The sequence below is a fragment of the Cydia splendana genome, chromosome 8 (assembly GCF_910591565.1).
Source record: "Cydia splendana chromosome 8, ilCydSple1.2, whole genome shotgun sequence".
Lineage (NCBI taxonomy): Eukaryota > Metazoa > Arthropoda > Insecta > Lepidoptera > Tortricidae > Cydia > Cydia splendana.
This window is the reverse complement of record NC_085967.1, coordinates 7818392-7831828: the sequence shown is the minus strand read 5'-3', so window position 1 is coordinate 7831828 and position 13437 is coordinate 7818392. Positions and strand designations below refer to the sequence as shown.

The window sequence follows — 13437 nt, the reverse complement described above, 5'->3', positions numbered from 1 at the left end:
TCGTCATGTCTGTCTGTCCGTCCGTATGTTACAGCCATTTATTGACATGACACAAGAATATATACAACTGCACCTATACTAAATATCGAGATCGAAGAGTCGGTAGCTTTTATACGGGATGGAATCCTTAAAAAACCATTGAAGTTTTTCTAAATCACTTTAAAATGAAAGAAGCTTAAAACCCTAAGCATTCATTAACGTTCGTTTAATATTCCACTGTAAACACGGCTGCACCACCGTAATCGCGGCGCGCAAATACGCTCTGCACTTATGCCTCCGTGTGTGCAGGCCCTTACCGGAACAAAGCGCGGATCAAAGCGTTCAATGTATCGACTTTTAAGTATAAGGGTGGTTTCACAAGTGGCTCTTTGGTGAATGTCGAGCTGATATGATGTACTTACAGAAATTAGGGTGTCCACATATGCCCGGAGTTTCTTACCGTGATTAAAACGATGTGGAGAGAAGACACGTGATGTAACACACTTCTAGTCACGTGCATTATTGTTTGCGAGTTGATTCATTTCTTAGGAGACTTCGGCAAAAATATGCAAACAAATATCATACATTTTGATGTGTTTCATTAAGTGTAGTAGTTAAATATAAAAGTACGTACTAGCCAATGGCATATATTTTTGTAAGAACTTACTATCAATCCACCCTGCAGAGTGCTGCTGCTGAATGAGTGGGTAGTTTAGTTTACCCTATCCTACTTAATAGTTATGTGTCGTAGAAAATTTGGACAAACAATGTGGCTGCATAAAACTCTCATCACAATATAGGCGATTTTGTAAGCCGTTCGAAACACAATCCGAAAAGTTTTCACACCACACACCGACCACTACCGTTAGTCGTATATTGCCAAAATCAGCACGAAAACTGTTCTCTAGTGTTCTGCAAATAAGCGTTCTCGCAATAACGGCTGACCCGGGCCGGTCACTCGAGAACTCGACCGAGGACAACTCGAAATACGACCCGTCCGACAACTTTCGGTCGACTCTTTTTCGAGTGAAAAGTTTTTAGAGATACGTATCGCTATGGGTTAAATTGTCTACGTTCAGTTCTCAAGTTTTTCTTTTCAGCTAAAATAAATTTGAAAATTTTAGGGCTCATTTTTTGTGTTTTTACAACAAAGTACCTCCCTTATGTTATTTTACTGTCATTTAATCAGTTAAACAGAAAACTTAAAAATGATGTTATGTAAGACCACCAGAGAATGTAATATACTCATATTAAGACAGTCACTAAAGAAAATACATTTCCTTGATAGGAAAATACATGTAATACATTTACTAAACATCATACTGTTCCCTTCTAAATCTTAATCAGATTGCATTTCCTCAATTGTTAATATTTGGTTTTCCCGCCGCAGTCTCGCTAACAAGTGAGCGCCTTCCCTCCCCGAGCGTACGCTCGTGGCATCACAATGCTCCCACGCTACGCAATTAAAAGGATATTATCAGAATCATGCACTTCTCTTTCGCAGCGCTTGAATTATAAATGTAGATATGAACGCCCAATCTTTGTGGGATTTGTGTGAGACGTTATTAATATTGGAATATTATGTGAGTCTGTACCATTGTCATCAGTTTTAACTTTGCGTCCCAGCTTTATGAATCTTATTTTAGGTACGCAGTGAAGTGACAGACTATTATTTTTATATGCAGTCAAGGACTTTTCTGGTGACAAGTTGAATAAATTACACATACATTAGTAAATGAAATAGCATACCAGCAACTACAAAGTAAACCTTCCGCATACATCGGGTTTCTTCCGGCTGCATATGACAAGAACAAACAGGATGATAGTTTGACGTAGGGATTACACTATCGAGTTTGTCTTGCAATTGAACACGCAGATCAGACTCGGAGCAACGTCGAGACCAACGGGGGAATTCCCGTCTTGCCTGATGATCCCGCAAATCCCATCCCTTGAGTTGCAGGCACGTATTCTCCGCGGGATTACGCGCTTTGCGCGATCTAGACGCGATCCGGGGTGACCACAACAATCATACTCGACTATCTGGACGTTCATACGCTGCTAGTAATGCTGGCGTCTTAGCAGCTTAAGGATAGCATTAATGATGTCTTTCTGGCATTTCCGTAATACTACGAAAACTTGAGTAATGCTTTATTTGAGCCGTTTTCAAGAAGAACGTAACTTATTGTGTTTGACGACCGGTCTGGCCTAGTGAGTATAGTGACCCTGCCTATGAAGCCGATAGTCCCGGGTTCGAATCCTGGTAAGGGCATTTATTTGTATGATGATACAGATATTTGTTCCTGAGTCATATTTAAGTATTTATATATTATATATATCGTTGTCTGAGTACCCACAACACAAGCTTTCTTGAGCTTGCCGTGGGGCTTAGTCAATTTGCGTAAAAAATGTCTTATAATATTTATTTATTTATTGTCGGAAGTCATTAAGACGTACTGTCATTTAGAAATACCTATGAAATCAATTTATGGCAATTTTTAGTCCGAAAATTTCACATTTTATTGAAAAAGTTTCATGAAAATTACATGGTATTTGTTTCTAATATTGGCTACTGCAAGTCAAAGCCTAGGGCAAAGTGTGCCGTAAAACAACAGGGTCGCGAAAGAAAGGACAGAATCTTATTAAAGTAAATATTTATGGCATTGCTATCAACTGATTGGACGAGGGTTCCGTCGCCTTTGATAAATTGTTCTGCTGCGGCCTAACGGTCACTCTCGATGTAACGTACCAAATATTTCTCGTGTATTAACGTATCGCTCTAAATAATTTTACGTGTGCTTGATTTATGGCACCTAAGTAGTTTCGTTCATATGTTTTGACAAGTTTTCTGAAAATTTATTTGTTCACTGGGGAGCACTAACCATCGAAACATTCCGTACCAGCAACTTAACACTGAAACGAGCAAAATAAATGAAAGTAAATAAAAATAACTTAGTCAAGTTTGGGAATTTAAAAGTTGAGCATCTCGACGCACCGAGTACCGGGCCAATTGTGTTTCTATTTTATTTACCTGAAGGTAGACAATAAGGGTGTCTCCACACAATCAGCTAGACGGGAAAGTTGATTGTTCGTGTTCCATTCAACTTCACAATAGAGAAAATGAAGAGGAGCCAATTCTTTTTACAACAGCTTTTATCTGCTGAATCTCTTCGCTCAGCCGAAAGTTTACGCACAGTTTTCACTTCGCCGAGAATGCATTAGAATCTCTGTACATATTTGTCTTGGAATCAGCTACTACCTTAAAAGTTCCAATTTTGATAAACTGTTTGTTTCCATAACAATCTATTGTCTGCTTCTTTCCATCTTTGTTTGAGCTGGAACACACTCGAATAAAATTCAAATATCCGCGACTCACAAATTTTTAATTTGGCTGGAGCTATTTGTAGGTACAAAATAGAAAAGTTACTGTGAACTGCATTATAAATTTTAGCTCTTCATTTATATATTTATTTAATCTTTATTGCATAAAAGAAAAACTTATAGCACAAACAGCGAACTTAATGTCAAAAGCATTCACTACCAGTCAACCTTAAGGCAAAGCAGAGAGATTCATTATTATAGTTTGTTTCTGTATTTGCCTATGAATACTCTAGCAAGTAATAGTGACTTGGCGACAAACAGTACGACTCCCCCGCAGCTATGCGTAAGCCATTAATTAATCAACCGCCGACAATCAGCCGATATCTAATAATAAGGCCCGAATTCGCCACGACGTTTAGACATGGCGTGGCCAATTTTCTCCTAACAGTCTCTCATTCCTAATAACTATTACGATTAACTTGTTATTATTAGCTGGACGCAAAAGAAAAATGGCAATTATTTACGCAGCAAACATTCTGTCACGATGAGAGCTAGTAGATAAAAGTTTTGGCCAACTATTACGTCGGCGAGGACAATTCTAGGGCATCTCTTAATTATACTGCTGCGTATTTCGTATTACAATAATGAAGCGAAACAATAACAAAAGTTTGGACGTCGGAGCGCGGCTGGGCAAGTTTGCTGCTCATTTGAGTGCTGTTCTGCGCGCTCCTAATGAAAACTTGTTAGTTACCGCGAACATAGAATGCTACTTTTATTTTTCGCGCGCAGTCCACTGTCCTCAATGACTTGCGCTCTAGTTTACTTTGATCACTTTGCATAGTCTGCGTGTAGGCAGCAAAATAACATTTCGAGTATCAATTTGCAATTCGCTCTTAAATTTTCATATAGGTATGGTCAGCAAAGGCAATTTCACTATGGGACAAATGCAATTACTCTAAAACTAAAAGAACTAAGTCTAGAGCTAGAGCCAGTCACACCATTGGTTAACTACCTGTATTTTATGACTGGCGAAAGTGTGCCATGTGGATCTAGTTCTAGACTCCTTTTATCTTTAGAGTAATTGCATTTGCCCCATAGTCACAATTGTCCTGACTGACCTTACGCTGTTCTCTAATACCTTTTCGGCCCCTAACAGACTTTGATAATTCTCTCGAAAGGAATTCATCACACATTTTTTTTTCTTATTCTGGGGGCCATGTATTTATTAGCTAATTTTAACACTTATATATTGTATGAGCTGGCAATTGCAATTATGTAAATAAATGGCAATTCAAAACGTAACCTGAAATATTAGGACTAAATTTTTGTTTAACTTTCGAAAAATCATAACTGTATTAGTAAGGTATTGTAGAAAGGTAAGGTACCATAAAAAAATACAAGGTTTCGACGACGAAAACGTCAGCGCAGAGGGCACGAACAAGAGGCCTAAGGTTGTATATAACGTCCGTTATCGACGCCTACAATAAGTCGCACTTTATACGGTTATTATAGCGCCATAAACGCCACCGGCCGGTGTTTCATACAGTGCCGGGGCAGATTATACTGCCTGTGGCCCCGATAGGGGGCGAGGGCGCGGGGCGGGCGGCCCGCCCACTGTCAGCACCACGTGCCGCCCGACAGATGTGTCGAGATACCCGATATCGGAAGACACTTTCATAATCTTCGCCTTACAACCCCCCCACTTCTTACATATTAAAATAGGAAATACCACCCGCACAGGTGCGAGCCCGCTATTAATATAAGTAGGAACATCTCGATCCGTGATGCAAACTCAATTTATTTCACCGAACGTCCAAAGCACTGCTCGCAAATCACCTGTAAGCTTCCGGATTTAATTAAAGTATTCCTCCTAAAAAATAAAGGTAGTCTAATTGAAGCCGGAAAAAATAAAGTTAATTCCTGGAGCGACGCCGCTCGAGAACTTTCATTAGCGTTTCACAGCTACAATTACAAGTTCAAATAATTATGTTTACAGAGAGCCTTTCTTACGCAGTGATATTTATCTTCCCCATTGTTACCAGAAGTGACGCGGACGAATTTCTTGAAAACGGCCCATTTATCTAGAGCGGCCACACAAAAGCAAAACGAAACCCAAAACTTTTTATGCGGTCACTGACATTGACGAATTTAACTCGCGTACTTAGTGAAACTTCATTTAGTTTGATTCGGAGATCCTATTTCATATTTGCTTAGCCATTGGCCCGCAGATAAGTTCAGACGGACCGTTGTTGCTTCCTACTTTATTCGGTTTGCGGACCCGCATAAATAAGGGCATCGTAGCGCCCCGCGATTCTATGCTTGCCGATTCTACCAACTCTTTTCATTTTGTGACATCGGCTATATATGTTGTGACATCAATGTGACATCGGCTATATATGTTGTGACATCAATGTGACATCGGCTATATATGTAGGTCCTCACTGTACTCAAAATGTTTTATCAACAAAATAAAATAAAATAATGACTAATAAAATAATTAATATCAATAATATCAAAAAGCTATCAAGAACTGCGAAAAAGTTGTCAGTAAAAAAGTTTGTACAGAACTTTTTCTGATGCATTTATATGCACGATGGATTAAAAAAACACCATCATCTATGAAACTCGACGGGAACCCTTATTTGCTTTTCAGGGTGTTATTATCTTTGCCTCAATTCCATCGTAAAGCCACCCGTTCGCGCGCGAAATACCAAATGCGTCCTAGTTTCGCCGATCGCAGAGCTCGCGCTGTTTGTTTAGGGCAGAACAGTCGTGAAAGGTGATGGGCTTAATATTAACAAACCCGAATTATCGACTATCAAATTGTCATATTTCCCTTCTCGAAAGTTAGTATTTGACGGGTATTGATTGGCGAGGCTGAAAACAGCGGTTCATGGTTTGTTTATAGAATGTGACTCCGTTTCAAAATTACTTTTCCCCTTCCTGATGCAGCGAGACGGTGATCTCGCATCATGTGTAGTGCGGGCGACTTGTTCACACGTGCCCATATCAACATGTGGACATGGGACGAACTAGAAAGTTTTTGCGCGAGACAGGGGAGTCGCGCCCTCGGTACCTACGTGTCAGCATAATCGCGGCGCCACCTCCTGTTTGTCGAGCGGCTCGCTAATGCTATTTGTCGTAGTGGAGGCGTCACGTCACGTCTGCGTGTGTGTGTCTTCATCGTTAACTGACCGAAACACGCCGGTTCATCATCGTGTTTTGTTTGCCACTTTAAGCGGAAACTTGCCCGTGTCAGGTGATTACGCGATTTAGGCATTTCGTGTCGAGTTGACCTATTCCTGTGACACATTTCAATCTCTGAAGTAAGTTATCTAAGAGTATAGAGTAAATATCGGAAAGCAATTCGGATGTCGAGTGCGAAACTCGAAATCGCAATTTGTAATTCATGAATCCCATAAGGGGGTGAACTTGAGCGATCTTATGCGTCGAATGCGGAACGTATCGCCGAAGTTGTCCGGCGCTGCGGCTCAGCGAATCTAGGAACGTTTAAAGGAAGGAATATTGTATAGTTTGTCGTCATAAGTAGGTAGTTGGTGTTTTATGAAATCGGTAGTACGAACGCGGTCGTGCCTGCCCGCGCCACGCGCCGCGGCTACCTACCGCCCGATTACCCGATAGCTGTTGTCGAAAACCGACTGACGCGCTTCTTTGAAACTAGTCCGACACAAATTTCCTTTACTTAATTAAAACGATCCGAGAGATAAGACAATTTTAACTTAAATATTGTCGGTGCTCACAGGTAACTTTAAGTTTTATAACTTATTTTCCGGGGTATTAGCCGGTAATAGCGCGACTTGTCGAATCGTGAAATGTTCGAAGCGCAAACTTACCTTTACTACTAGTACGAGTAGTTTATATTCGCAGTTGGAACGTATCTCGCAATAACTGCTATAAAAGATAATACTTACCTAGTTCTAACATTTTATTGTTTTGTTTCAGGTTTCGGTTTCGTCACGTTTCAAAGTGAAGACATAGTAGATAAAGTGTGCGAAATACATTTTCACGAAATCAACAACAAAATGGTAAGTATTTCTTACGTATCACAACTTGATGCGTTATGTTAAATAACATTTATGTAAAATTGTGTATGCAGATTTTTTACATATTTACTTTAAAATGAATGTGATGAAGATGAGATGTACAGAAATCTTCATGCATTATTTATCGTAACTGGCCGCGTAACCAACATGCCAATCGCTTACGCTCCGTAGCGATCGTAACGCTACTGTCACTATCGCACTAATATGGAAGAGTTATACAGAGACAAAGCGTTTCATTGTCGAAGTGATAGTGATTGTCACCTTGGCTAGGCCGGCAGTTGTCATAAGTGGGTTTTTGATAATTTGGTTAAAGTAAGGACACTAAGCGCGAAGAATTTTGTACGTTCCGCCTATTCCTACTCTATTCACGCTCATAATTATGCTGCTTGCGTGCTTAGGGTCCGTACTTTACCATAAAACATATGGCGCCTGACCATCCAGTACAGCTGTCAAACTCAAGGTCACATTTTTTTCTTAGAATTTACATATTTTCAACGATCATGAACATTTGCTTAAATTCAAGAATCGTAACACAAACATGCAATCGTCTGCACAGCGCAAGTCAATCCCACTGTTAACATTGTCGGTCAGATATCAATTAGGAGCGAAGAAGTGCGCTGGCGCTGTTCCAAGCGGAGCCAATAAAACACCAGTAAACTCAGCTTTTACTGTGTTTAGATTTTTCCCGGAGAGGGGCGCGACGCGTGTATTCGAGATGTCACCACAACTAAATACGTTTTTCTTGAATTGTACTTTAAAACGTTACTCTACTACATAAGTATTGTACTTACTACAGTTTTGTTACACTAAAAACCCATTATAAAGGCGTCATAGTTAAAACAAGTTTTCTAAAAGGCTTTGATTAAAACGCGGTTTTTCTATTCATGTTATGACCAGTATTCTCAGCTCCTAGGTGACAATTAGTAAAAAAGATAGAAAGGGTTGGTGGACTGTATTTGAATGAAAAAGGAGATTTCACTTTCGATATTATGTATATTAAATTATTTATGTTTTAGTAATATTTACAAAGAATTAGAAACTTGCAAATTCAAATCAGTACTTCAATTAAAACCGAAATTCTTGGTTTAATCAAGTTATCTCTCTCTCTCTCTACGAAACAACACGTCCGTACATTAGCCAAACCTTTTGCGTAATGTTTACTTGTACTTTGTCGTCTACAGCCGTCCGCAATACATTACATTCACCCTTTACAGCACCATTACAATCATGTGACGCAGTAAACCTCGCCCTCGATTAACTTGTAACAACACGCAACCGTTGTCCAGTATTATATAGTAAGTTTTCGGCATAATCCTGAGATAGGACGATGAATAATATATGTAAGATTCCAATGAACGAGACTCAGATAGTTTTAATTCAAAGTAACTATATACCGGGATAAATGTGACTATGGGGTTTTGCGTCTAAGAGCTCCCGTCATCTAGTACCTGATAAAAGCCTGAGCTACTTAGAGAATAAAACGCGACATAGAGGGCGTTCCGACCAATCGTATAGCGAAATCACGAAATAGACGCAATAATGCCATACACGCAAATTCAAACGTACAATGAATGTTTTTTTAAACACAAAACTCGGGACAGGTACTCATAAACAGGAGAGTGTAAAGAAGCATTAGCTGTTAACAATACCACACATTTTCACTCTTCACGAGGAAAATCCGCGAACACTCATTAAAACGTACCCGCAATTCAGACCCCCACCTTCATTGTCACTAAAAGTTTTCACCGGGATCATCTTTCACTGTCGCTGTAAAGTCTCCTCAGCACCCGCCCCCAGCCGATGCATATTCCTGATTATTAATGCTTGTTTTTTGTGTCACCCATTGTCTCCGCCATAATGGGTGTAGAAACTCGCGGGTCTGAATTCGTAAGAGTACAGTACCGCCTGATGTACCCTTAGTGGTGCAAACAAGGAACAAAGACATCAAACAAATGGGCGGCGTTTTAGAGCAATTACGGTTCGCTTCCGCGAAACGTGAGGTGTGCATGAATCGGGCTCTTTTGCGACGCGTAATGTACCTACACACGCAGCCACAGCGAAAATTAATCGAATAATGTTTCACCTAACATTGCACTTCGAAAGCAAGGCGCAATCTATGGAATGGGACATTATGATTTACCCCACCCTTAACTATTTCTCCTATAACGAGACGTGTTCCTAAATAACAATAGGTGGTATAGGGCAACTGGCCACAACTGTAAAGCTGCCCATACCTATACGTCCGTTGTTTTCACTGGACAAAACGGACCGTGTTATGCGACTACGTCCAGTATGTGTATGTGGTTACTAACAGCTACACACCCAAGAAGACATCGTCGCCTAACACGACATTATTTATGTGATGAGCATGGATTTGTTTTAAGAAGGGTTGGGCCTATAGTATGGCGATATATAAACAACACTAACCTTAATGAACTTAGTGTGAAACTAGGTCGCATTATCAAAGATTACCCCTATATAATTTTTTATTTGTGTTGTGTTATGTAAATGTTACGGGTAATATTTTCAATCATTGTAATTTCAGATGAATGCTTCCTTGCATCAATAATGCTATCAACGAATAAAATTACTTTATCAAGTGAATTGTAAAAGTTCAATATTTATAGTACAAAGGTGTTTTTAAAACCGAGTCGTGTTCCAATAAAATGTTCAAAGTTGCTAAGTAACAAAGTATTTTGTGTATGTCGACAATGTTTGCTAAAATACCATTAACAGTAATGTGTTCCTGAATTTAACGAAAAATATTATGTGTTTGGGTTTTCATGTAATTTGTGCGTTGGAGAAAATTGTTAATCAAATAATTTATTTTGACAAAGTATTTCTCATGCATGCAAACAATCACTTTTGCGTATCATAAACACTTCCGATAGTTATATTTCCAGCAATAAAGGAGACAGAGGGGTCATGGCACGTCAACGCGAGGTTTGCGTTACGGGTAGCTGCCCTCGTAAATTTAATATGTCATCTCTTATATTAAAATGGTCGTTAAGCTAATAGCGGCACCGCCTCCTCGCACGAGAGTGATAGGGTGATACCGTGACTTTCTTGCGGCAGTAAAAATGCGTGTTTTATGAAATTATTGTGGTATTACTAAGCGCGTGTTACATGTTACATTGGTTAGTAAGTCACCCTCAGTCCTATACACCAGTATGTTAAACTCTTTACCGATATGATATAAAATTCTTGTTCTCATAGTTATTGCGCGAGTAGGTAGTCGATAAGCAATCAATGCAACAACGGCAGAAGCAGTGTCGACACGCCTTATGCATATGTAGGTGCCTCATGAAGTCGCACCTGCGCTGCTGTACAAATGAAAACACGCCAACTCCACCTCTGCGGGAATACTATCGCATCAACTTTGTAAACATTCGACGCCAAACATAAATACTAGGGGAAAGGCACGTTTGTTTCTGATGACACTTTCAGAGCCAGACGGATATGTTTCACTTCGCGAGTTCATGAATTTGTTTTCCAGTTTTCAGCTAAATTGATTATATTTTTCCTTCGTAGCTGCATGCGTTCAACGAGTTTTATAACTTCAAACTTGCGAGCATAAGAAACTTTTATAACTCTAGCGATATAAAAGAATTCCCTAAATATTATTTTTCGTTCGCTATACGCGTTGCGTTTTATTGGACGTTTAACTAATGGTTTCCCAAAACAACGTGACAGGACTCGATGATTCATAGGCAAGTTTTTTTATGGCAGATACGCCTCACACGATACATATAAATCTACTATTTTTAATATTTTTGAAGCTCAATATTCATTAACACTTTAAAACCGAAGTTCTGCGTGGCACATAAATACATTTTTCTTTAGGCCATCCTCGCGTAAACGTTAGGGGAATATCTTGGGTATTGCGTATATTTTTCTCCTCGATCGAGCATGAGGCAAACAAATGGTTTCCGTTTAGGAAATAACACTAAAAGTAGGCACATTTGAAACTGCCACTTAAATCTTGGGATCCTCGATCGCCATTTCTCTTAGTGTCTTAACTGGTGCGGGACCGGGCGCACCCTTGTCGTTACTGCGCATTAAAGAATGTCCTACATACCTAAGCGGCGCTGATAGCCCCAGATAAGGATTACGCCTCACGACCTTTAACCCTTTAAATTAAGATGGAGATACGGCCGTTGTCACTAGCCAATCCGAGCTTAACTTTTGATTAAAAGACTCACTTAAATGAAGCTTAACTTGTTCTGAGTGCTCCATTGTTAGGCCGGCCGCTGGATATGCGTGTTGGAGAGACACGTCTATCACGACTCAGCACTCTCTCCCGCCATTGTGGCCCGTCGAACAATCAATCACGGGTTCCTCTGCTCCGTGATTACCATAAACTTTCCGTTTTACCACGACCCGGCTCGCTTCTTCTAAGCTTTATCGATTCGGCCATTTTTACGCTTTCTATATAAGTATTAAGAGTTTTGTGACAGTCCCCTTTTCTTTGAGACTCACTATTGCCGCGGCTTAGCTAGCTTTTATGTTTATAAAACTGCTTTTAAAGTTTGATTCTTTGTAAAAGTTACCTACTTTTGAACAGCCGTTATACCTAGTTATACCTAAATGTCACTGAAATCAAAAATATTATTTATGACTAGCTGTGCCCGCGGCTCCGCCCGCGTGGAATTCGGTCTGTGTCAGTAAGCGGCTAATTTCTAATCCTAATTTCTCTCCCTCTCCCCTGGAGGCGGAACTTGAAGTAAAGTTGACAGATGGATATGCTGGAGGACTGTAGTCCAGATAAAATATTTTACAATTAGGTACCACTAAATAAAACTACACTCCAAAATCAATAGTTTCTTTCGCCTTTATTCAAATTTTACACGTGATTTAAACGACAGAGTAGTAGATGTACCTATATCAGACGATACAGTAAGGTATACGCGCGCGAGCGAAAGCGAAGCGGCCTGCCTGGCTAAGAGTGACACCCACTCACCGTGGTCTTCTTCAGACTCCTGAGGAAGACCACGTGCCTCTTGTTGCGAGACTTTCGCGAATGATTCGATTTTTTTCGGGAAGGCATGGTAATGCGTATAAAATGCGAGTCCCAAATCGTTTGACTCCGCAAACGACCAGTGCCGGATTAAGATATTTTGATGCCTTAAACATTTCTAGACCATGGTGCCCCCTCTCCGTAGGGTCATCGAGATTACATTGATTTTTTTGGTACCTAAGTTGAGTCACGTTCATTGCCGCATTACAGCTGAGAATGGAAATCAGTCACATAATTCTATCACGAAAATTGACAGTGCTGCAGCAGTAACGTTGCAACAGAGTAATGCTGCTGCAGTCGCCATATGTTAGAAAGTGATTGAATCGCGAGCGAAGCAAGCGCGAAAATTATTCGATATAAAAACGCAATTTGATAGACAGTTGTACATTTCTACTTTTAGTATGGAAATCAGTCACATCATTTTATTACGAAAATCGACAGTGCTGCAGCAGTAATGTTGCAACAGAGTAATGCTACTGCAGTCGCCACCCGAATGTCACCTTTATCATATCTTATAATGTTATTGAAAACGCGAGCGAAGCGAGCGCGAAAATTTTCGATATAAAAAACGCAATTTGATAGACAGTTGTACATTTTTACTTTTACTCCCAACCAGGCGCGAATCCAGGATTTCATACAGAGAAGGGATGGGACAGTTTTCTATCAGCCTAGCTTCGCATAGGGCTCAATGTTTAAGGGTCTCAGCGAGGTTGTTCTCATACAGAAAAGATGCAAGAAAGCAGAGCTTGGAACTGACCAAGTGAATGTGAAGTGTGAGCAAGGCAGAAGGCCCAGCTGCGAAAGAGGAAAGCTTGGATTTGGATCCACGCCCAAGTGTAATTAAGGCAGAAGATCAACTTTGCCATAAGGCAGAAGACCTCGCATAAGACCTTACGCCGAACTGCAAAAGAGTGGCGTGAAGTCGAATCTATGCATGTAATCACGACTCTTCTACTGCTCGCTCTTTGGCTTCACTCGAAAACGCTACTTGATGGGATGCTTTTAGTTTTCGGCTTTTACGGGGCCCCTTATAACACTTTGACAGTTAGGTCTCAGGAT

The 13437-nt window shown here is 40.2% G+C and overlaps 1 protein-coding gene across 6 annotated transcripts in view; it reads left to right on the top strand.

Moving 5' to 3' along the window:
* LOC134792767 (RNA-binding protein Musashi homolog Rbp6) overlaps window positions 1–13437 on the top strand; it is a 574739-nt gene that overhangs the window by 528442 nt on the left and 32860 nt on the right. For all 6 annotated transcript variants that reach the window (XM_063764094.1, XM_063764092.1, XM_063764093.1 and 3 more), the window contains one exon: window positions 7261–7343. In XM_063764094.1, the coding sequence (XP_063620164.1) occupies window positions 7261–7343 (83 nt within the window). The remainder of the gene's footprint in view (window positions 1–7260; window positions 7344–13437) is intronic.